Source organism: Gordionus sp. m RMFG-2023, chromosome 1 (assembly GCF_954871325.1).
Source record: "Gordionus sp. m RMFG-2023 chromosome 1, tfGorSpeb1-WG-v2, whole genome shotgun sequence".
Taxonomy (NCBI): Eukaryota; Metazoa; Nematomorpha; class Gordioida; order Chordodea; family Parachordodidae; genus Gordionus; species Gordionus sp. m RMFG-2023.
The window spans coordinates 72,517,349-72,544,865 of NC_088775.1; the positions used below are offsets into that span (position 1 = coordinate 72,517,349).

Below are 27,517 nucleotides of genomic sequence, written 5' to 3' on the forward strand. Positions count from 1 at the left end.
CTATTAATAGGTATGTATATTATTGTTATATATAGAACATTTTTGATTTATTATCAATATTTTAATTTTATAAATCATTGATAGTATTATTATACTATAAATATAATTCATATCTATAAGTTTTTATAATTTATTGAAATAAAATGCCCCCCCCCCTCCCCCCTTTATTTAAAATAATGAAATTAATTCAGCCAATAAAACTAACAATATTCGAAGTTGTATATATCTGACACAATGTCTAAGAATTTGTTATAAACCGTCATTTTTTTTCTTGTTAATTTAATAAAAACTAAACTTTAAATCTTTTGTTTTTGGATATCAATTTTATTTATATGAACCATATAAAAAAAGAGATGACCAGTTAATAATTAAATTCATATTAAAAAAAATTATGTTGCTTATCTTTAAGGCGTGCGTTCCAAAATTAAAAAAAAAATATTTAAAAAAGGTTTTAGCTCAAATAATATTTTATCTGTGCTCGGTCGAATTACTTGGAAGTTCTGAGCACTTTTGTCCCTCCTTTAAGGCAGTGACGATATTGGTGAATTAATTTATTTAAAAAATTTGAAAAATAATAAAAAGGTCTCCTGGTTCGACTAATTACTAAACAGTTGCCTATTTATCAGGCTATATAGCTTTGACTAAACAGCCTAAAAGGTAGAAAAGGGAAAAAATATGAAAAATAACATTGCCACCAAACAAAAGGGTGTCCTAATTCAGAATCTGTTTAGCCTAGGCTAAACAAAAATAAGTATATCAAAATAAGTCAGACCAGGCGCACCCTAAAGGAAATAGAGTCTACAAATCCACTTATATAACGTCCCCGTTTATAAAGTTTTCCCGCATTTAGTCAATAATTTAGTGTTCCAGAAATCTTAATTATACAATGTTTTCCGCTTTTTTAACGCTTTAAAATTGTTAGTCCCTTGTAAAATGTTATGAGAGGATTGTTTAGACTCAAATAAATCTTAAATAAATGCATGTAAATGTATATTTTATTTAAATTATCTATTTAAAATATTTTGTGCTGAAACTATTTTAAAGAAAAATTTGAAAAAAATACTTTCAAGTTAATTATATAAAAAAAAAATAAACTCCTTAAATTAATTCTTTGCTTTAAAGTTCTTATAATTAGCCTAACATTTTGATTCGCATTTCTATTTTATATTTAACATTTTGAAAATTTAATAGTGAACTTTTGATTTCGGGGTTTAAAACTTATACATTAAAATATAAAGTTGTGTAATCTCCCTTTTTAGTCTTTCCGGCTGAAATAAACCATAACTATCATATTCGTATCGGTGTTTTATTAAAATGTCATAACAAAGCAAAGTAAATTAACTCGCTACTCCACGCTTGGTAAATTTGTTTCGGCATGTGCCTGTAGATTTAGTAAAATTAAGCAATATTTTAGCCATTATCGTGTTTAGTTTTAATGAATATAAAGTAAAAATTTTTATTTGATTATTCAAAAAAAATTATGAATATATTTAAGTATACACTATAATTTTCTTTTTTAATTGAACAAATATCTCCATGTATTTAAGAGAATCTCTCTAGCAAACTATAATAAATCTTTCCTTACACTATAATCTTAAATCTTTCAATAGTGGGGGAGACCGGGATAAAGCGATTAAAGGAACAAGAGCTAGCAATATTAGCGCGAATAACATTTTACCCATTGAGCATAAAAATTTTAAATTTGGTGTGAAGATAAATTTTTATATATATAACTTTTTACTTATGTATATCTTTTGGGAAATCTTTCTGGTTTACCCTATTTGGCTAAAAACCTGTTTTTTACGCAAAAATTACAAAAATTGTCCTCTACTTGTTTTTATCAAATATATTTATCGTTTATCCTCGTGATAAAACTGATATACATGTTCCTTAAAGTCATAATGATAGGATAAAATTTAACTAAAATTTATAACCTAACTAGAAGTAACGATATATATATATAATATTATAACCTTGGGGCAAAGCTATTGAACGGTTAAAATGTTTCTTCTGGTTAGAACCGTAAAAAAAATTTGAAAAATTAACGTTTAATACCATATAAAAAAAATATCTTTAAGCAAAAAAGAATGTTAGTAAATAGTTCGTGTGAAATTTGGAATAAAAATATGTAAATAATCGCAAAGGTAAAGAATAATTGAAATTACAATGTGGTCAAAATGGGCATATAAAAATGTTTTATTTGATCGTTTCCTTACATTCTCTTATTGGAATTGCTAATAATTTTTGCACTAAAAAATAAAGTTTATATAATTAGTCATAGCTTATAAAGTATTATAGGTAGTTTGTTTTATGGATTGGGAATTGGGTTATATATAAATATATAATTTATTCTGTTTTGCTTTTGTTTTAAACCTTTATGATAAAAAAAGGTAAAATACCAATTACCCCGGTCTTCCTTATTAAAGAATATTATACCACCAAAATCAGATTTATGTATATAGGTTTCTCAAGATTCTACACTAGGAAGAGAGGTTTGTAAGCTAGATATATTTCTATTAACGTTGGACACTTTACTATAACTTGATTTTCGTATTTATTGATACCTATATAATATGAAAGTGATATCTTTGATTACGCTAAAAATATTTAGACATTTACCGATGAAGCATAAAATCCTTCATAAAATCCTAAAATATTTTATTCATATTGAAATCCTCCACCGATAATATATTACAAGCTGCTGTACAAATATATCCATCATTTTATCTGCGATTATTGTTAAGTAGAATCTAGAATGCAACCAATTTTACAGGTTTGGCATCTTTGTAATTCACTGGATTATGGTGAGATTTATTAATTATATCATGATATATATATATACCTGTACCTATTAATAATTAAATAAATTTTTGATCTGAAATATCCTTTAAATTTCAATAATTGCCCTAAATGTGAATTTTCTTTTCGTTCAACCTTAACGCCAAAACTTGAATTGCAAAATAATAAATATATAATATGATTTTAATTAATGTGATGTTTGACTTTCTCCTAAATTGCAATTTGGCTTCCGAAATCATCAAATGAACATTAGTCCTTTTCCATTATTTTCCATGCCTAAAAGAACTTTCAACCCTTCAAATGCCTTTTTTCATTCCAAAATCATTGTGAACGAAGGCATTTAGTGCTTTCCATCACCATTTGTTAAGGGCAAAGAGGCCTTTAGACCATTACACCATTTTAAGAGAAAAAATGAAATAATAAATAATCTCTTCACACATTTATTTTTCTGTATATGTTTTATACAAAAGGGTCAGGAAAAATTTTTTATATTCAATTTGGAAGTAGCAGAGAAAAGAGGATGGCAATGTTAGAATCCTGGACAGAAATGTCCTAGGCAGAAATTTGCTAGGCAAAAATACCTAAAAAACATTGGACAAAAAAACATATGATAAAAATACCCCAATTTTCAAAAAATTTTTTAACGTGGGCAATTAAAATTTCCCATTTTTAAACATTTAAACAAATTTAATGGAATATTTTTGCTCGGTATTTTGTTAAGTATATTTGTCCAGTGTCTTTTTGTCCAGGTTGAGGATCAACTCATCCATGACATTTCTGTCTGTGATTTATTGAAATGAAACATAATAAATGAATAAAATATATTGTACTAACATTTTTTATTTGTAATTTGAAAGATAGGCATCTTCTTTGTTTGCAGATATGAGATTGAAGATTTAATTTTTAATTTTTAATTATTCATTTTTTATTTTTAATCTATTTTTTTTATGGAGGAATCAGATTGAAGAGACCCCGTTACAAAGCAATTAACAATAATATCTTACATCTTTTGAATTAGTAGGTTCTTTACAATGTTAATTTAAAAAGACCAGATGCATTAACCTAACATCCTGGTATAACAAACTTTGGGACTGCTTCAGCATTGGTTATATAGCTAAATCCAATACATAGTCGTCGTTTATAATATAACACAATGTTATATTCTTTTAATGCTTGTAATTAACGATTCTTTAAAAATTCCAGCATAATTGCCTTGAATGAGTATAATCAAGATATTTTGACAAAACTTCAGTAAGTAATTATAGAAAGGAAAGCGGTGTATCTAAGGCATAACTAGCCGAAGTCCTGGTAAAAGAGAGCTAAAAGCCTGCCCAGAATAAATGGGGGCGAGCGTCCCAAAAATCTTTTAAACAAAAAAGATTCAGCAACCATGGGTTGAAGGTATAGTAAATAACTATTTATATCTATATAAAATTAAACATTTGGATAACCAGATAAATTAAAGGGTAGGCAGTGAGGTAAAATATAGAATATAATCCAATTATATTTTTATTTGCAGGATAATAATCTAAACTAAAAAAATAAGGGGGGGGGGGGTCACCCTCTAATTGTGACACAATTTTGTAAAGCAATTGAAAGCCCTACCATCTTGCTTTCTGCAAAGGGAGTTAATTCTGAAGAAAATTTATAGCTGGGTAATTCATTTTCTGTGTCTCTTATTGATAATGTGCTAAACGGCCTATATTGATTTGTTCTAACCCGTCACAACTCACAAGGCATTTCCCAGTTTAAAAGTAGCCTTGCCATGCATATTTTGGCTTTTCCTAGAAACGCCAATTGTAGGTCTAATTATTATATGTATCAATAATTTTTTTGAAACTTTTAAGCTTGTAGAACGCATTTATAGGAAATATTTTAAAGTTTAAATTGAAAAAGCCGGAAATAAAAATATATTATAATAGTTCTAGCGTCTATTTAAAAATTACATTTTTAGAAAATTTGATCATAGTAAAAATATCGATTATTGGTTCAAAAAGATTATTATAATATTAAAATTTCCGTAACTGAATTTTAAAAAAATAATATATATTTCAAAATAAAATATCAGTATATAATAAACAATTAAGTATAATTAAAAAATTTACTTTATATACAATCATTTTTTTAAAAAAAGAGAGAGATTACTCAGTAGTTATCAAATTATTTTGAAGGATTAATCACTCAATTTTTCAAGCCATTTATCATAATAATGGAATTTAGATATTATATAAACATAATAACAAGAGTAATAATTCATAGAAGTGGTTTGATTTATTTAGTTTCCTAAATGTTTCCTTTCCTTCGAGTATCATATATTTGTGACTAGGTATTGAATTATAGCTTCTTGAGCCTGAAATTTTATAAATTCATTTTGACATTAGTGTATAGTATAAGTATACATTTTATAATTGAATTCATTTATATTGGGGGGGGGGGTTAGAGGACTTGGCAGAACCATTTATGGTTTTTAAATATTAATAGATAACTTTATATTTGTCTTAGTCTTGTTAGTTTAAGATCAAGACGACTAATTTGACTAATTTTGGCACAAGTTATCTTTTCATTAAAATATTTTTACACAGAAGGCTTTTTTAGGATAGAAATTTATCTTGTATGCCGGGTTGGGTGAATTTATTAAAATAATGATTGAGCCGCCAGACTGATGACTGTAAATTTTAAAAATGGTCAAAAGGATCCGAGTAACCGATAAAATGCAATTTTCAAGGATTTTAAAACGACTTTGCTTTCTTTTTTAATCTCTTCTAAAATATATTGAAATATTTTGAAGTATTATACGTATAATATAATCATATAATTAGTTATGAAAATCTGACAAATCCAACCTTATTTTTGACTATATATTCTATTGATATTTACCTATAATAAAAACATTAAAGAGGCATTGTTAAATATATATTTTAGCCCAGAATTAGGAAAGTTTAAAATGATTTTCAATTCTTCTAATGCCACGAATAACTGGAGACTATTTGACTACAGATTCTATTGATAAAATGAGCCTTTTAACTATTTAGTTAATACATTATTTTATATTAATTTTTTCGTATAAATAATATAAATGCAATGTTATACAATGACGATATATTCAAAAAAAAAATAAAATTCTCTATCGATTTTTTCTATTATGCAATAAATTAAAATGGGAAAAGGAAAGGGGAGAAAAAAAGGATATAATTTTATATTATAAATATTTAATCGTTGCATTTGGATAATGACAAAAAAAATATCAAACAAAAAATTTATTAAAATTCGAAACATTAAAATTAAATAATATCTATAAAGTCATTTACATTACTATAAATAAGAGTGATATGGTATTATAATTTTATAGAGTAAATTAAATTTAAATAATATAAATCATCTAAGGTAAAGGAGAGATCAATTTTTATCAATATAATTTTGTATATATTATGTAGTGTAATTAAACAGCTCGATTTTACCCGATTTTAAAAACGTCTAACTCAATACCCAGAAAAATAATACGCAAGCCATCACTTCTATTATGTTTTGATATAAAAAAGGTATTATGAATGATGAATATTACTCGAGCTATGAAGTGGGTAGGAAAGAGACTGTCTCCGGGGAATATGTTCGGAGTCTCCGAGGCTAGGGAATTTTATTTTGAACATGATAATGGACTCCTTTTCATTATACTATTAATAATCTAGTATTTTATCCAAATTATATCTTATAATTCCAAAACTTTTAATTTAAATAATTACCAATAAATTAAATATAGTATATATATGTTGCAATGAATTCGCACAAACATTACTAATTAAAATTCTAGTCAATTCACATATTGCAATTTGTCAGTATATAAATCAGAGACCGGCAGAGATACCATTTTCACGGCTCTGCCCGGCCTGGATTTTAAAAAAAAAATATTTTCAGGATCGGCCCGGTTTTTTTAAAATATATTTTATTTATTCTTGATTTTTATAGCTAATAATGGCGATTTCAAATATTTGGTTTTAAAATATACGGCCAGGCCCGGCTCGGGTATTTTTTTTAAAAAAATTTCAGGCCCGGCCCAAAAAATCAAAATGCCTGGTGCCTGCAGGTCTCTGTTATAAATAACAAATAACTCAAAAGTTCATAATAAATTATTTGAATTTTATAGGATAGGTATATTTTAGACATACCTGGAATGTATTTGGTCAAAAAAATTTAAAAACTGTTCTCCAAAAATGATTGTGCTACTTAAATTTAAATCATTTGTTTGCGCATATTAAATTTTAATAATATAATTTGTTGGAAATGTATTCCAGCACGTGTAATCTACCCTGTAGATTTCAAATATCTATATGAACGATACTACGCTGACTAATGTAATATGTGCATTGGTTGATAAATATGAGTCAATCGTATATTGTATACAAATTTACCCAAAATTTTATGATACATTTTCGACAATATCAGATTTTTCACATTTTTTTTGTAAGATATTGCACATATTGACTCTGGCAATAACCTCATAGACATAAATGTTAAGAAGGAGGGGGGGGGGAATTTGCTTGTTTTTGTAAATATCATTTAGAGCTATTAAAAATTTCCCCCATACACTCCCTCTGTCCCCCATCTCACCGAAAAATTTCTTCTAAACTTGTACAAAAAATTTAAGCGGGTAGGACAATTTAACGGATCGGGCAAAAAATTTAACGAGCCTGACTTTATGGATCTTTATAATCTTTTAATTAAAATCAATTCCCTGTTTTAAGATAAAAAAAAATAATCGCATATATTTATGCTTCATATATCTAAATATCAATTATAGATAAAATGGTTAGCACCTTAATTTGCAAACTAAAATAATAAGGTAGATTTTAATATTAAATTGATATAAAATGAAAATAAAACATATTCTAATTTGTTGAACAAATTAGAATATATAATTAAACGTAAATATCCATAATAAATAATTGATTTTAGAAATGATTACCGTTTATATAGTATTATTAAAACCAAAAGTAGGGTTAATAAGAATATGATTGCATGATCGATTTCTTTATAATTGGCATTAATATAAATGTGAAAATCTAAGACTAAAATAGGGGAGACTGGAGATAAATACTCAGAGGATTGTTAAGCTACACTCCCTTAACTTAATCTTTCTTCAATCAAAATATTTTATCGCAAAATTACTCAAAGCATATATATTTATATGTTGATTTATTCGGTTGATTTTTCTAAAAATAGTTTAAAAAAGTTAATAGTGTACCCTGTTGAGCAAAAATCTTGTTTTAATTTGTGTTAACTGAAGAATATGCGCATTAATTAATAATATTTTATTATATATAATTCTCTTAAACTTTAATTTATATTCACAAATAAATTAGAACTTATTTGCAATCTATATACACACCATGATTAATTAACCCAATAAAATTAATCTTATTAAAACATGCAATCTTAAACCTTTTTATTCGCCACGCCAAAATCATCGTATATCCCAGCTTCGCCCAATAAAATTTAATTTCAGTATAGTTGATTTTTGAAAATTTTCCTTTTATTGTAAAATTTAATTGAAAACAAATTATAATTGTAATTTAATTTGTTTTTGCAAAATTGTCAGTTAATTTTTGTAGGTTCTCAAAAAATTTATTTAATAATTGTTGCTGTCATCATTTTGTCGCAGGGGTATATAATAAGACAATTAAATATCATAATCAGTTGGAATATTTTTGCTAGAACTGCAAGAGGCATTTATCTTCTGCCTTTGTTAGTACAGTTGTTTCCTAATTTACGTTTCCGGGAGATATTGTATAATGGAATATACTTTAATTTCGAAACTTCAACCAAATATATACCAAACTATTATAAATATATGGGTGAATTCCATGACAAATCAAGAAAAAAACACGATTTTCAACTAACCCCCTCAGATTTTTTTAAAATTTTTACGATAATTTATTTATGTTATAAGAAAAAAGAATATATTAGCTCCCAACTCCAAACAACGCCTGATATATGAAAAAAATGGACCATGTTTGGCAAAATACACTCCCTTCAATTTTAAACATCTTTGGATAAAACTGAGCTAAAAGTGTCATTTAAATTTCTTTATACAACTTATGGTAGGGGTGGGGGTGCATTGGTTAATTTACTTGATGATCCTCATAAAATACAAATAAAATTTTTATTATAACTACATTGAAGACAAAATTAATTTTTTTAATTTTCACAATATTAAAATGATTTAATTTTAATTTAATAATATAATATAATATAATTTTTAAAAATGAAAAAATGTATTTATATAAAACTTTTACAAAATCCTTTATATATGTACTCTATTACAATAAAGTGTAGCCTTAAATCTTAATAACAAAATACAATTTGTTTAATTTTAATACATTGCATTTTCCTTAATAACCTTTGTATTCCGAGAATGGGTTTGTCCTTTTGAAATTTTTTTTTTTCATATTCATTATATTTTACACATGCTTAACTAATTCCAGTGATATTTGCTTTAAAAAAAAATTAATGAATCTAAAATGTTTAATATTTGATTCTCATATGGGTGCTGAAGGTAGCTGTCTCTGATAGCCTTTTGGCAATTTCCCATGAGTTGTTACGAAAAAATCTCATTATCTTTGATTCCTAAATCAAGTTCATGATGATTTAGATCATGAATTTTATTCTTATATAGAGCTACTACACAATCAGAAAAACATTTTTGATAAATTTTGATTTAAGAAAACCCATTTTATTCTAAAAAATTTGTCTTAGATATGCAATTTACTAATGCTCACTTTCATATCCATCAGTTTCTTTAAAATTAGAGTAATTTCATAAAATGTGTATTTTCTTTAATTGCTTCTCTCTCTTTTAACCTTTATTGATATAGAATGGTTTTAGGCATTATACGATTCTTTTAACTGGAATTATGAAATTTTTTAATAATATCTATAATATGGTCTTGAAAAGCACGACTATTCTTTATAATATTGGGAATGGATAAAACACCCTTTACCTTGACATTGTTATCCTTGCCATGGATTCAGTGTAGAAAATTTCCTTATTTTTAAGATCCAAGAATTTGGCATACTATCTTAATTTTTCATTTCGAGAATGTTAAATTTATTCTTCAATTGCTTAATGATTTCTCATTCATCGTTGATAATAAAATTATCTTCTGGAGAAATTTTCATAACATCTTTCTTAATTTTTAACGTCAGATAAAGTAAATTTTATAATTATTTACTCTAGTTAATCATATTAATCATATAAGTAAGTACATTTCTTGGATCTTCACAACGTACATGTTTATCCAAATTGTGCAAATTTTAGGAACGAAGTAAATATATTACATAAATTAACAATATCCACCCCCCCCCCCACCACCTCTATTTATTTAATCTATTATTTATATCATAAAAAAATAATTAAAAAATTTTTAGCTTAAAATTATTACAATTAATGATTTATTACGAATTTTTATAATTGACTAATAATTAAAATGCCATATCTCCTCCTAAACCTGATCTCGGCCCAACTTGAAATTTTGCACATTTGTTAATTAATCCGGTCTAGAATATTTAAATTTTTATACAATATTTAACAAACTTTAAAGGCCTACCATTAGGCTATATATAATTTAAATGACTAGCTCAATTATATATAAAAGGCATTTTGTCTAAAAACCCTTTTTTCAACTTTTAAAGGCCCATATCTCTAATGGATTCTAATTGCAGAACAAATTTTCAATCAAAATCAATCTAATTCAACTTGGGACTTCCCATTTATAGACATTTTCGCCTCATCTAATAATAATTACGATCGTAGGTTTAGCGGAAAAAGGAAATTCCGAAAATATAAACATAACATCTAGTCGATAACAATATTTTATACCCATAGTGATAACAAACTGCTTTGGGAAAGAGGCTAAATTGCTAATCAAACTAATTACCCATAAGAGTCAAAAAACAACAATCTCAAGGGCCTTTCTAATTAAACAAAAAATCAGCTTCGAAATATTGCGTTATAATTTTAAATTATTTAAAGATTCATGGCCGACACCAGAGGAGGATAACTATTTTTAATCAAATTGTACTATTTATTTATTTTATTTTTTTCCAAATATGTTCATATATGCAGTTTACATGTTATTCTAATTACTTTAAATAATTTCGATTATTAAATTAACAAAAAGGAATAAACTAAAAAAAGCTCTTAAATTAGAGAGTCTGAACTGGCAAATAAATATATAAAAATGTGATAAAAAAAAGCTTGAACGGCCAATCATAGTAGTTACTTGGTTGATCTGGGGCAATAAATAAACTTTTCATATTCTCAGATATTTAAAGATATCAAAGGCAGGTCATATACATATAACTACTACTATTAAAATTAGATTAAAACATTAACATAATTGTTTGATTCAAGGCAAATGAATTTAGGATTATTTTAATAAAGGATGAGTTTTAATTCTTAATTATTCATGCCACTTTACTTGTAAAAACTAATAATTTTTAAAAAAACATGGCATTCATGTGTAATTTACTATTATTAAATTACTGTTATTAACCTACCGTGGGACGGCACAATTATGAGAAAATAAGAGTAGAGGTTTTAGAACTATATGAAAACTTAGGATCAGCTATATATAATATAAGAAAATTTTTAAAATCAATTTGCCAATTATTGAATGATTTAATTCTTACTAACCTGTTGGAATTGAATTAATTCCACGTTTTATTATAGTTAGATAATTATAATACATTTTATTTTTAATCATAATTTAAATTTTATTATATGATAAATTACATTTTTATTTTTCATGATCCATTACATTTTTTTTTATCTCTTTATATATCCTTTTTTTTAAACAATAATAAAAAAAATAACTAATACAAATTGATGTATAAAAAAAATGTTAATATAAAATTTTCACCGATTAAATTTAAATACAAATTGATATATAAAAAAATAAATCAATTGCCAAAATAAATAATAAAATAACATCGATTAACATATTCAACATTCCACCCTTCAAAGAAATTCGGCTTATGATTTCCTTGGATAAGTTGAGTGGTAACGTCATTAACATTCATGATCACCACGCAATACGCCACCCATGTTCATGGTGCAGTCTTCTTTTCAAACCGAACGATGTCTTGGTAAAGTAAAGACAACTAGCTAATATCCAAACCGGATCGCTTGTGCATGGCATCGGACATCTAGATTCCTTTCGAGCAAGGTTTATTTTGTCGTACTTCAGCCAGCAATCCAATTTCTGAGTCGTTGCATCGATCTTGGCGCACGGAATGTTCCTTGAAGGTATGATCTTAGGCACAGCATCGGGTTTCAGGTGAGCTTTCTCTTGTCTGACCATTTTGTGTTTGTAGGAGTAAGTTGATTCGAGGTCTTTTTTGTTGTCGAGATTATTATCTCGAGATCTTTCTCTACATTACCCACTAAGAACGTTTTTAAAATGTTGTTGAAGGTGTGGAGGCACATACGCCCTAGCAGGGGGATCTTATCACAAGCCACTACAATGGCCTCCAGTGTATGTGAGTTTCCTTCATACTTAACGTTCACATTGGCAAGACCTAATATCTTGATAGCGCTGCCGTCATAACCAGTGAGTCTCATGTCCGTCTTACGTATCGCGGTTATGCCTACAGTCTTAGCTGTATACTGTACCTGGTAGTGGGTATGTTGTTGAAGCTCACTGTCACGTTGTACGCGTCATATGTGGTATCCTTGACCCCCATATTGTACACTTCTAAATTCTGCAGATTATATTCTTTAAGGTCTGTGTTTGAGTCGTCGTCATCATCGATTACTTCGTTGTTCATAGCATGGTTCGTATTCAATTGGCAATCACGATCTTTGTAATCAGAAGATCTATTGTAAGTGTTATTGTCATTTTTGTACTGGTTGGGCCTCGACGAATATTTCGGAAAACCATTAATATTTTGAGGGTTGTGTCTGTGCTGACCACGGCGGGGATAGTTGGTTCGGTTATCACCTCTATAGCAGTCATCCCGTCGATCAGGGCTTTGATGATGGTCACAATGATAGTCGTGGCGATTGCCATGGACGTTGTACCCGTTATTGTTGTATCGATCGTCCTGGTAGTTATCGTTGCGATTATCGAAACGGTTGCGGTTATAGTGACAATTTTCGTAACTTTGATCAAAACGATTGTCGTGGAAGTTGCTGTGCTGTCCGTTGAATCGTTTGTCGCGGTCGTTGTCGTAGGGTATATCGTAACGTTCTTCGAAATGCTGTCGGGGGCGATTGTCATTGATGAACTGGGGTTGCTTGATGAGAGATTTACCATGTGCGTGAGAGTCCTGAGTGGGTTTTGTTGTTACGTATTTATTTTTGACTCTGCCCATGTGATTAACCTCTTGTACACCAGGTGATTCATTCAAATGTAACAATTTCATCTCGCCCTTGATGCCACTTGGGTGCGCGATGTCTTCCTCTAGACCTAGATTGTAAATGTATTCTATGGTCATAGAGCTCTTGACCGCTTTCCTGACATCTTTGGAATATGAAAGATACTCTCACTTTCTCAATAATTCTCTGAATGATATTAAATTTACATTCTTTATTGAGTCGTGCTACGCGCGTGACCCAAGCCGAAAATGTCTCATCCTTGCCTTGAATTGCAGCATAAAATAATGATAGTTTAGTGTTCTCGGTCTTCGATGGATGTTGTAACTTGAATTTGCCAAGCAGGGCGATTGGGTCCTGGAAGTCTTCCTCAGTGCAAATTGCTCCAATATTATTGAATTCGTCATCAAGAAGACTTCGGAGAAATAAAGCGGCCTTTTCTCCGTTGGAGATCTTGCTGGTGTTGAAGAAATTCTGCAATTTCCCTATGTAGGCGCTGTCATCGCTACTAAATTTGGGGAAATCCAGCTTGACAAATTCAGTCATATATGTAGAATTGTTCAAAGCATCCATCGTAAGAGAATTATAATCGATAAAGGCGTGAAATAGAATAAATGTACATTGCAAAATCAAGATCAAATTCTGAAATACTTACGCAAAGTTCAGACGTAGATTGGCCTCCATGTTAGAATTGAATTAAAATCCACATTTATTATTTGATAGATAATGACATCACATTTTATTTTTAATCATAATTTAAATTTTATTATATGAAAAATTACATTTTTATTTTTCAAGATCCATTACATTTTTTTTTATCTCTTTATATATCCTTTTTTTTAAACAATAATAAAAAAAATAACTAATACAAATTGATATATAAAAAAAATGTTAATATAAAATTCACCGATTAAATTTAAATACAAATTGAATTGCCAAAATAAATAATAAAATAACATCGATCAACATATTCAACATTATCTTTATTAATAATTTATGATAATGTATTATGACATAGGTAAGTATATCCAGAATTTTTGTAATGGGAAGGGGGGGGGGGTATATTGGGTAGCATATTTACCACAAAATGTATAGGAGAAATTTTAGCCAGCTCTATGTAGATTTTTGGCCGGATTACATTTTAAAAAATAATTTTGGTTTTATACATCCTTTTTTAAAAAAAGTCTTTTCTTTTATTGTAAATAAAGTCATTATATTAAAATTTTTAATTTATACTAATGAAATATTGTAGCTCATTTTATAGAAGGGGGGGGGGTATAGGGATAATCTCGATTAGCATAAAATTAAAATGATATTTAAAAATCGAGCAAATTGGCTAAGGAGGAAGAACCCCCCCCCCCCCCTCCCCCCATTTTTATTTAAATAATATGTATTTTAATATTCTAAATTTATAATATAGCTATTTGCATGATTGAAATTGGTGGCAAATCAAATGATTTAGCTAAATTAATTTGGGCCGCTTCTGTCCTTAAAGCTACACTGCTCAAAGAATATCCAAAATACGAAAATGATTATTTTTCTAGGATCATTACTGGTGGTCGTCCTAAGATTGAGAATAACAAAAAAAATCAATTCCTTTCCATTGTCATGGTAGATTGGTTACTCCTAAAAAAAAGTATCATTAATTCAAGACTTCACTCAGAGGGGGTATTCCAATTATTATTAGAAAAAGAATTTATTCAAGAAGGTATGTGAATTATACTTTTAATGTTTATAATAAGATTTTATTTAAGAAAATATACATAAAATAAATCAAATTGTATAATTAAAAATAAAATATTGTATTATTGATATAAACAAAAATAATTAAAAATAAAAGTGATGTTAGATAAAGATTTCATAAGATCAAATGTTTTTAAAGAGGGTAAGAGCATCTATTACGAGTTCACAGATCAATATCTAACCACAATAGAAAAGGGTACCAACAGAAGAAATAGCAATAAGAATGACACCAAAAATTATCAAAATTTTGATCACGATGATAATCCCTTACCGACAAATAATTCTTCACTTCGAGAAATCTATTCCTCCACTTTCGTAACAAAGCCTTCTTATTGGAGTAATCTGAGGGAGAAGCGTAAAAGTTTTCAACGAAGTAAAAAAATGAAACAACAACCCAGTTGGATTGGTTTAGCAGATATTCCCAGTACCGAAAATGAATTAGAAATTAAAGATGATATCACAACAACTGAAAGATATTCTAAGACTAAAAAATATTCATTAATAAACGAAAATATGGAAATAGATGTTGCCGATTTGGAAAATGCTATCAATTATTTAGCCCAAAGAGGGTTGGATGCTTTAATAAAAATTATCCTTAAAAAAAGGTATGAAATATATTATATTATATAAGTAATATGCAGGGATGATTCGAAACGTAACGAATATCGAGTAGGTTAAGGTTTAGATAAGAATAACGGTTAAAAAGTAATAATATCATTACAGTTTGAACCTTAAAATCGGGTTGAACATATTCACATTCACCCTAATTATAATTATGAAAGAGCATATTTTTAAAATCTCAACATCAACACTATTCTCTAAAAAATATATTAAGACGTAGTTATTAAAATATTTCCAATATTCTCTTCTGTCAAATTATATCTATAATGAGAAAGAATAAATTCATGGTTAAGAAAATCTCCATATGCCAACTTGGATGGCTGCCACTGTCAAATAGCATTATGCAAAATTATCTAAAAATTGTTATTGAGACTTATCAATTAAAATTAATTATATTAATCTAAAAAAATGAATATCAAAAGGTTCAAACTAGTGTTGTTAAATGGCTCAATTTGAGTCGATTTTTAAAAAACGGCTAACTCCATATTTTAGTTAGAAAAATATTGTCTAAGCCTCGAGATTTCGTTAAAAGTTGTTCAAACCTGTGCCACCTATGAGCAAATTTACTAATATAATATTGAGTTAGCCGTTTAACAAGTTTAACCCGGTTTACATGCCTTTTTAGAGGTACGGTTGGAATGTTCGAATTAGGGTAACAAAACTTTTAACGGTTGTTCAAGGTCGATTTAGGTTCTGCAAATAGTAACTGATTAAAGGTTCAGGTTGGATTGCTGGTAGAAATATATAGTGAACTATTTTAGACGGACAATGGCATGAATAATAAATATTAATCCTAAAATACTTAGCATTCATAAAAATGATGATAGAATTTTTTAGAAAATTAATTTTAAAAGGAAAAAATGCTAAGAGACAAGGGAGGAGATGCCAGAAAAATAATTTAATGTCCACCTTTTAACTAAACTATTGTATTTTCCTCTAGATAAGTAAAAATAACAATAAAATAAACATTCAATTCAAGTCATAAAAACACTTTTAAAATTTATAATTTCTATATAATTTAAGTTTGCCATTCAGTTTTGTTTGTGGTGAAAGTTTTTTTTTGTATCAAGTATAATGGTACCTATATATTATTTTTTTTGGAATAGTAAATATTGCTCATTAACTAATGGGTAATCAACGTAATTCCCACCCAAATAATATTTATCAAAAATTTTGCCATGAAAATTTATAAAGATTTAGTTTTACCATGGTTGGAAATTATTAAAAATATTGCAAATTTAAGAGGTCCGCTTCGAAAAATTCATAAATAATGTTCTTGTTGTTAATAGACAGGATGAAAGAGGAAGACTTAATAGGATTATTTTCAAACTTTGTTCTTCGCAGAGAAGACTTATAATAACAAATGTATGTGGACAACACTGCAAAAAGGAAGCGTGCACATAACAATGAGCAAATTTCTGCATGAAATGAGCAAAAATAAATATTTTAAAAATTTTACATGATTATAATATATGATATAATATAACTTAATATTTTAATGAATATTTTGAAATAAAAATCTTTAAAAATAGTGGTCTTATTTTTAGGAATTATTGATATTTAGGTTGTAAGTCTTCATTTTTACGATAGTTCAGTATTAATATAAAAAAAATTGAAGTTAAGTTTTTTAGGGTTAAAATAATACAATATTTTACAATTAGTATTATAAGATTTTCCAATATTTCATATCAAAGTAGGGAAAATCGGAGTTTACAAGAATTGGAATTAATTTATCAGGAAATATCAGAACTAAAGGCTCTATCCGGATTATCTTTAATGGTTAAACGTCAGTTAGCCTCGGTTGTAATGCTGGAAGCATATAATCATGCCAAAGATAGAATCATATTTCGTCAAGGAGATGAGGGAACATCATGGTATGTCATCATGAAGGGAAATGTGGATGTAGTCATTGATGGAAAAGTAAAATAATTAATTAAAATTTTAATTCTAACATTTATAAAGGGATCCGTTTGCACTTTAAATGAAGGGGAAGATTTTGGAAAGTTAGCCTTGATAAATGATTCCCCTAGAACAGCTTCCATAATTATCTCAAATAATAATGAATGTCTTTTGTTGAGGGTTGATAAAAATGATTTTAATGTTATTCTTAAGGATGTAGAAGCAAATACAGTGCGTTTAAATGAACATGGTCAGGATGTTTTAATATTAGAAAAATCTAGAATATTAGAAAGTGTCGATAAATATGTGGAAACTTCAAATTTTGTAATACCTACCATAGAACCAACCCCCCAAGATTTAAATAAAAATTTTGCCTTTTGGTTTATTGATGATTTTAAAAATCTCTTCTATGCTCCCGGCAATTCAATCAAAGATAAAATGTTAGATTTCGAATGTGACGAGGGTTCGAAATTTAAATCCGTTTTAATCAAAATAACACCCCATTTTTTGAATAAATGTAAACTAGGTAATAATAAATTAGGTGATCAAAGTTGTAACTATAATTCAAATTTTATGAACAGTGATGAAAGAAGAGTCAATGATCTCAAACTATCCACCAATAGCAGTCAAATACCTATAAATACATTTAAAAAGTTTAATCCTCATAAAAATTATATACAAGATTCAAATAATGATGCTAAAACTCTTAAGAGACCCAGTAGCATATCAGGAATATTATTTGATAATCATGATCTTCATTTGCATAAAAACACTTCTCACGCAAGTATGCCTAATAAATATCAGACTGATGGCACAATGATTGAACAGTCAAATAACATTTATTTAAAGGAACAAAATGCTCAACTCAATTATAACGTTAAAAAAGGTTTAAATAGTAGTTTTTTGTCTTTCTTTTTAGTTCCTGATACTGCACTTAATAGTAGAAATTTGGAAAAATGGAAAAGTATTGATAACCCAACTCCAACATTCGATCCCTCTTTCCAATCAGCAGACCAAAACTTACAAAAAGCGCATTTAATTCATAAGCCCCATTCATTTGACTTTGATCTTCAAGGAAAATCTATCAATAAACAAGATAGTCGATCTTATAGGTAAATCGATGTATACCTTTTTTTTATATATTTTTTTATCGCTTAAAAAATAGGTATTTTGTTATAGCTGGAACACCAAATAAAATGCTGGAATATCTTTTGGAGACTAAAATCATAATGTTTGAAAGAGCGTTTAATTTTAAAGGACTCGAACAAGAACATGTGATTTTAGATGGATATGGTCAAAACAAAACTTTAAATATAAACTATACGAAAAACCCGCTCAAAACTATAGATACCTTAAGCAGATCATTAGGTGAAAAATTGTTCGACTCTTTTAAAATTTTCAAACATATCTCAAACGAAGACAAAATTATTCCAAAACCTTTGTTAATACCTTTAAATGTTTCAGTAAAACATCTGTTGACAAGAAGTTTATCCACGCAATCTCAAATAAAAAATAAAAGACATTATTTTTCTCTCAGCCCCTATAAGAAGGAACTTAAGGTTCCATTAAAAAAATATGGCAACGCAGAGAAGAAATCATTGTCCAGAAAAATTTCATTGATATCATCGAGACGTGATACATTTGTCGAGGACTTTATGCTGATTTATATCATTTTTATATCCTGCAAGAAATTGTGCGAAATACTATGGCGGTATTATTCGAGGAATGGATCCAAAGTTAGACTTTTAAATTGTTCAACGGAAGTAAACGTATATGACAAGAATACTGAAAGATATTTACCAATTAACCATGATGATTTGACATTTTGCACCAATCAATATCAAGTTCTCTTATTCATAAGAAGATGGTACTATATCTCGGGTACCCTGCCTTTCATTATAATCAACGATGAACTCCAACAAGAATATAATGACTATGAATATTGCCATTTTCTAAGATTTTTTGAGATGTTACTCGAAAGTTTGATGTCATCATTCAAAGATAGCAAATCAGTTAATGGAAATAGCGTTGAAGGCAATAGTGTCTCATTTGCTAAACAGTTGAGTTTCGATGACAGACATCAAGTTGAATTTCATATATCATATTATTCGGACCTAATTAAATCTCATATTCTAAAAGATCTCCATATTTATTCTTCAATTTTCTCCATATATTTTAGGGAGCAGCCTATTCATAAATTCTCCTCTTTTAAAAACTGCCCAGTTCATTCAAGTATTTAATTATAATATTATTATATTTCCTTTTAAAATTACAAGTATAACTTTTAAATGTATGTAAAGAGTATAAAATGCAAAAAACTATTTTGTATTCTTGAGGGGAGAAACTTATATAGAAGGCCCCTTGCCTCAAAATGTCTTCATAATTAAGGTCTATAACTTTAAAGGAAGCAAATTGGGAGCTCAGTCCCTATAAATAAAAAGAATTTTAGCCCTCCCTTCAAATGAATTTGTGAAAAAATTTCCAATGTTTTAATTTATACTTAAAAGCTCATTGTAATTTTTAAAATAAAAAAATATTACATATTTAGCCATTTACATTTATTTTAGCTTTTACTATTCTATCATGATATAATTATTCAAGACTATTAGGTTAAACTAGTCAATTTTTCGAGTTTGTATACAATTCAAAATAGACAATAATTTATTTAAATATTCTTACAGATCGGGAGGCTCTCATTAAAAAATATCTGGTCAATAAGTCTAAAAATTTAGGAACTTAACACTAATTAAATAATTTTTAAGGGGCCCGACCTCAAATTTTTTTTTAAGTTTTGCAAGACTACTAGAAATATAGAAACAAAAATTAAACCGAACCCTCTTTCCGGTGATCTCCTAAGTAAAAAAAAATAGAGTTGTATAGTTGCTCTTTATTTATTTATAACATTCTATAATTATTTTTTTTAAATTCTAGTATAAAAAATTTTTAATAAAATAACTATCTATGGAATTTTCATCAATTTTTTATAAATGATATTTCACCCGTCAACTTTCAATTAATTTAATGAAAAATGATAACTACGATTTTTAAGAAGTTACCGATTATATAAATACATAAGGAAAAATTGAATAAAATCCTATAGTATAATAATTATTTTTTATGGTTATGGTTGTGGAAGTGGTACTAAAATTCGTCTGTTCTTCTTTCATTCAAAATTGGATTTGTGTGAAAATTATTGATTTGACATTCCTATTATTGTATATGTATATAAAATATAATAAATAATTCCGGATATACTAAGGACTTGGGTGTTCTAAATTTTTCATGATCTTTATCCTCAACAAAAGAATTTAATACTAATAAATTACTATCTGTCCACTTGAAAATTCTCTTATCAAACAATTTATTTATTTATGAAAAACAATATAAATTAGGTAATTGATGATGTGATTTAAATAGCTTATTTTTTTTTAGCAAATATCATATTCTGTATAAATTTAGACATTTAATTATATATATTAACATTCTATCATATTACAACTCTCATCAATGACCCTCTATAAAATTTAATTAATGGTTTAGACCTATAGACATAAAATATCAAAGACTAATTATACCAGCCAGACCTAATTTACTTAATCTATAACTCGTAAACCTTGTCCTTTATACATTAAAAACTCATTATAGCAATTCTTATAATTGTAATTCAAATATATAAACTTTTTATATTTTGTGTTATTAAAATCAAGATTCTAATCACATATCCTTGAAGACTTGCGAAGTTATTTCGGATGAAGAGTCCTTAAAAAACTATCAAAATTTGGTTCATGAAAAAGATATTTGTAATTCCATTGACGCACCATTCAAAATAGGAGATCAATGTTTACTATCTATTTGTTAACATTTTTTATTCTAAAATTTTAGGTATATTTAGAATTTATATGGAAAATCTTAGCCACTTAACACTGAGAGCTCCTCTACAAATATCGACAAAATTAATTCTGTCCAGTTTAGATAATAACTATAAATTGAATAATATAAATAATCGTGATGATTACGATTCCCAGAAGGATGATAAATTTAAGAGCGTATTGATTGAACTACATAGTGATGGAAAAAGAAAGATATTAGATGAAGATGATATAAATTTTATTTCCAAGCTTCCATACAATAGCCGAATTTTCTTCACGAATATGTCTAAAATCCAAGATATAGTACATTCAATAAAATAATCTAATTTGTCTCTAATATAATACTATTTATAATATTAAGAAAGTCTTAGAAGAACAGCACGGACCTGACGTTGGAACATTCGAAATACTCGATTTAATGAATTCAAGGGCATTTGCCTATTATCTGACTCAATATGATTGGTGTCTTTTTAAGCATATTATTCCGGTACTAATTGGTGAAATATATTAGCTACAATTAAATAATATACTGATTTCGTTATTTAACTTTAGAAGAAGAATTAAGCTAATACTTATTTATAGAAAAAATTTACTCTTATTTAGTATCGATTTTATATTTAAGGCAAATAATTAATTATCACTTATTTTATTTTATTAATATCCGCTTCTACCTCTTTTTTTTACCTTTAATTTTTAAACCACGAAGGCTGAATTGTACGGTGACATCTTACCAAATTTAAAGAATCGTCTACTGACCGCTAATTTAAATTTATTCCTTAGACGATTTAACATCATACAAAATTGGGTATGCACGGAGTTATGTTTGATACCACCTTTGCTTTTAAATAAACGTGTTCAGCTACTTAGAAAATTTATCAAAATTGCTCACCAGTAATTAAAAAAACTAATAATTTATTAAATTATGCCAAAAAAATTCCATTTCCTGCTTAGGAGAGAAAATGCTAAATATATCTTAGCTTTATTCTCTTTTATATTATGACATATTGAGACTTTCAGGGTCAGATTAAATAAATAAAATATATTTATCCATTCTATATGATTATGAATGACAACTGGTTAGATGGATTATAGTTTTATATTAAATTTAAATGACTTTTAATTTTTGCTAATAGTCTCACATATATATATATTTAAATTATTCAGTTGCAAGGATTTCCGAAATTTTAATGCCTTTTTTGCCATACTAATGGGGTTAAATGATGTGTGCATTAGCCGCCTCGCTCAAACTTGGGAAGTAATTCAATTCATAACACATATTTTTGTGTATGTATAATAATGTTCATTATATATTATATAAAGAAAGATATTTGAAAGCCTTAGAACGTTTATAATAATTTATACCTTCCACCTATGGATATCTTAAAAAATTAATTGATTAATTTATTAAAATTTAGGCTGAGTTCTTGCTTATTTAATTTAAATAGCTGTTTGAATAGAATGTGATTTTAAAATCTGAGTAATTGATAATATCATCACTTGTCTCTAAATCTATAACATTAAGGTTTTAAACACAATACTAAAACAAAAATTAAAACTGGCTAGAATACAGATTTGAACTATTTTGAGTTTTTTCATATATTTAATAATCCTTAATATATTTTTTATTTAATTATAATAATTAAATTTTATGAATATAATATGGGCTTTAATTACAATATATATGTAATATATAAATAAATAATGATCAATACCGATTCAGACTCACATTATATGCCTACAACATTGATTGAACAAGGCAATCGGTATCATTAGGGTTATAACACATTAGGTTTAAGATAAATTTGTTTGAGTTAGTTCTGCCATCTAGATAGCGCTCAGAATAATTTTATCTTGTTTCGCAGTAAGAATAATCAAATGTATTTGGTCACTTTTAGGTAACAAAGATTTCCTTTTTAAATTGTTGGCAGGACAGCATGCACATATACAGTATTCTGTCACACCTGCTAGATCAGACATTTTTCCTTTTAAAAAATTATCTCATCATTCTAAAAAATTTTGCAACTTTATATTCTTGGTATTATTGCCTCTAAACACGTTGCTCACTAAAATTCAGACTCTAACTGTTAAAATAAATATAAATTACTATGATGACACTTTCTACCAAAAATGAATTGACCACAGCTTATCATGCATTCTATTCATCGTGGCATTTCTTTCCGCATTCTTCTATCATCCCTTCCCGAGCGAGGTAATCGATCAGTAAAAACCCTTGGCCTGAATTATCCATTGGTGTACAACTTCAAAGCCAATAAAAACCTTTTAACTATTTCAACTTTTTTGTGACACTCAATTAAAAGTTTAAAATTTTATTTAATAAAGTAAAAATAATTTTTTTAAATTAAGATAATCGATTTTTTTTAAATAAAAATTTATTTTTCTTGATACGAACTCAAATGATATATCGCTATGGCCTGATACAATAAGCATTTCAGTTTTAATTCTTTGAAACAATTATTAAAATAGATCAATATTTCAATAGATCATACTTTTGAAAATCTAAATGCTCTCATGAATATGATTTTAAGCAAATAAAACTTTAACTCCTACATATCCCCCATTCTTCTCTTTACAAAAAAGTGTATACAATAAATATATCACGATAAGCAATAATTTGAAAGAAAACTAAGTGAACGTTAATCATTTTTTTATATAATGACTATGATTCAAAATTGTCATAAAAACATTTTTATAAAATAAAGTGAAAACCCAAGATCATTTTTTAGAACATTTAAATGGCCAAAGGCTTCTAATAAGTGGATCTACAGATTTCAGATAAAATTGAGAAAAGACCTATTAGTGCCACCCCCCCCCCCTTAAAAATCGTAAACAATTGTCACCTTATTTTTAATTTGAAAAGGGAAGATAACGTGCAATTGGACTATTTGATACATAAAATAACAATAATAGTCTCAAACATTTCATATTTAACTTATTGTTAACCAGTAGTGGATGGGTAATATATAGGATTGATAAAAACTAAATTATCATTATCAAAAATATAATATTTATATAGATTATTAATTTTAAGAGACAATATATCCGGCTTTCCAACTCGAATGGCTTTAGATAAGGCTTTACAGAATAAAATAATCAAAAATAAATTCATTTCATATTTAAAGAAACTCATAGAAAGCCAAGAAATGTTGAAGAATGATACTCTATTTTGAAATCTTTTTTTTGACAAAGAATTAATGAAAAATTTGGAAGATGATTGTCTATCAAAATTCTTTCATGTAAAAGATAAATATTTTCATTAAATTTTCAGAAATAAAACATATGTTCATCAAAATAACACTGTTATACCATCCTCAGCTATGATATGCTTTTTAGCATAGCATTTAGTTTAACTATAAATCGTTCCAGATGAAAATTTTGATAAACAATTCTTATAATATATACTGAATTCTATTTAAATATATATTAAATCGAACAGCTAACTTGATTTTATTATATTATGCATAATTTTAAATGTAATTTTAAAAAAGTATTTTTAGATATGAATGAACGCGAACGCATTTGCCTATTTGAACGTGTTTCTTTTTTTACAAATTAATTTTAAACACGTACATATTAGATTATTTGCCAATGAATGAAGTGCGCGAACGAATTTTTATTTTTTAAAATTTATTTAGCACTAATTTTATCTTTTAGTATATATTAATTTTTTATCACTTAATGAATAAATTTAAATTTATTATAATTATTTTATACAGTTTTATGTATAATATCTTCTACAGTCTAGTTATTAGATACATTTAGAAATTAATTCTATTCTAAAAATATGTGCATTTGGAATTAAAGGATTTTATAAATTTACAAAGTCTAAATAAAATATATGAATTTTTATATTCCTATCAGAAACTTCCAATGAAATTCAAAAAGTCATTTGACGATCATTTATTATTAATCGATCCTTCTCGTAATCACAGAGCATACAGACTTCAAATCGCTAAAATGGAGCCCCCAATTATACCATTCATGCCATTAATTCTAAAAGGTTATCTAATCGGAATAATTTAAACAAGAATATAAATAGGTTATATAAAAATTAAGGATCTACGGAGGTCAAGTCAAATTTTTTGTTCCACACCCGGATGGCTTGTTTAATTCCTGGCTTGGATTGCAGACCTCTGATAAAAATAAACTAGATTACGGCCATCTGTAATTCACTTTCTCGAGTTTCTAATAGTTTAAACTTATCGTCCAACTCACCTCCCGTTTAGATTTAATATTTTCCAGTTATCTTTATTTTACTACATTTCCTTTGTAGATAAATATAATTCTCTTAAAATATAATTTTTTTTAAAGAGTGTAATAAAAGTTCTTAAAGGTTTATAGAATTATATTAAAAATTATTACAAAAGTGCATAAGTAATATGATTTTAAAAAAACATTTACATATATTTGTGAAAACTTTCTTATAAAATTATTCAAGCTGTATTTTTTGTAAATTTAGCATTTTGATAAAATATAAATTATAGCAAACAATTTTTAAGAAAGTTGTTACAAATATATGGAAATGTTTCACAACAATTTCTTATTTGAATCATCTCTTAAATATACTAATTTTATTGATAATTGAAAAAGTGGATTCATATTTATACACGATATGTCAAAGCAATACCTTAGGTGTAGTAAGAAATATATAAGCTATGTTAGTATAGAGGTTTCGATATTTAGGAAAAATAATTGATTTAACAACCCAACTTCACCAATAATAATTTTATAAATTTAGATTTAACATTTGTTCACGAGGGAAACAAAACATACGTTGAAAACAAAATGGTAAATTTTGAAAAAATGGTAAAAATTTATTTATTTTGACAAAGTGATAATTTTTTTTACTTAAAAAAAAATTAAACATTAGCATTTAATTGCCGAAATATTGCGCAACGTTAACAATTATAGGTCAAGACATTTTGGTAATTTTAATATAAATTTCATAGCTTTTATATAAGTTATCATAAGTATTCGTGCAGTTAGCTTAAAATATATCCTTTCAAACCTGTTAAATATTATTAAAACTTATTTTACATATTTAAAATTATAGTCGACCCATTTTAAGTGGTACTTTCTGTGATTTTGCAAACTGTCCCTCTTTTTTTTGCGTCATTTTGCGTTTAATGCCACTTTACAGGTTTAAAATGATAGCCTTTAGACTCGAAATGATAATTTGCAAGGCAAAATACTATATACATAAATTTATAATTTATAGTCCCCATATTTAAATTATATTATTATGTTAAGATGAAGTACAGAATAACGATTTTCATATAACAACCGAATCGACAGCTAATATTATATTGGCTAAAATAAAAAACACGAATTTATCCAAAGAAGATTACGAAAAATATGTAAGAAATATAAAGGTCATCGATAATCATGAACGATTGGTGGAACTTTCGTATAAAATTGAAAGCAAAAAAAGATAATATATTGTTCTTTGTGTATCCATACTTTAAGAGGAAATTGTATTTCAGAAATATTTAAACGAATGATTTACAATTATATTATAAATATAGCAGTATAAAATATAATTATACTCATCTTAAACATTGGGCCCATCCTTTTGCCATCTAAATCATTCCACGTTTACACTTTCTCTTTTACATAAAAAATAAACCCGGTACAACCCAAGAGTTAGATGCACTTTTTTAAATAAAGGTAAAATTTTGTGCATATTTAATCGATAATGACACAAATTATAGTTCATTAATTTTATATAATATCAATAAAATATATATTTTTTTAATCGATTGATAAATTAAACATGTTATTAAGCTGGAACAAAGCATATCAAACTTATCAAATATTATATATTTTTCATGATTCATAGGTTTTCATTTGCTAAACACGAAGGTTTCCATCACCGGATTCCAAAACTTGAAATAAAAATTATATAAACATTATAAAATATTATTTGCATTAGCTACTATGACCCTAACCCTACTACATTCTAAATATTATTAAAAAGTTGATTACATTTAGTAATTACATTTTAAAATCTTCCTATTTCTAGCTTAATTCTGAAGTGGTGAGTTTTAGAAATTTTAGATCAAAATAATATACAATTCATAGCCTAACTCTAGTTAAAAAAATATATATTATAATAAACATAAACTCGTTTGTCATCTGCAAAGAGTTAGTTTAAACATATGTAACATATTTCATTTATTTAATGCACACACTTTCTATTT

General features: G+C 27.0%; 1 protein-coding gene across 1 annotated transcript; it reads left to right on the top strand.

The window, feature by feature from the left end:
• LOC135929540 (uncharacterized) lies at positions 1 to 26,887 on the top strand. Its single transcript, XM_065466170.1, has 15 exons — positions 1 to 10; positions 14,588 to 14,875; positions 15,008 to 15,515; positions 17,226 to 17,451; positions 17,494 to 18,542; positions 18,596 to 19,662; positions 21,138 to 21,269; positions 21,313 to 21,602; positions 21,661 to 21,786; positions 22,006 to 22,190; positions 22,464 to 22,554; positions 25,179 to 25,317; positions 26,056 to 26,123; positions 26,188 to 26,242; positions 26,568 to 26,887. Exons 2-15 carry the CDS (start codon positions 14,596 to 14,598, stop codon positions 26,750 to 26,752), a joined length of 4,401 nt encoding a protein of 1,466 aa, XP_065322242.1. The 5' UTR covers positions 1 to 10; positions 14,588 to 14,595; the 3' UTR covers positions 26,753 to 26,887.
• The last annotated feature ends 630 nt before the right edge of the window (positions 26,888 to 27,517 follow it).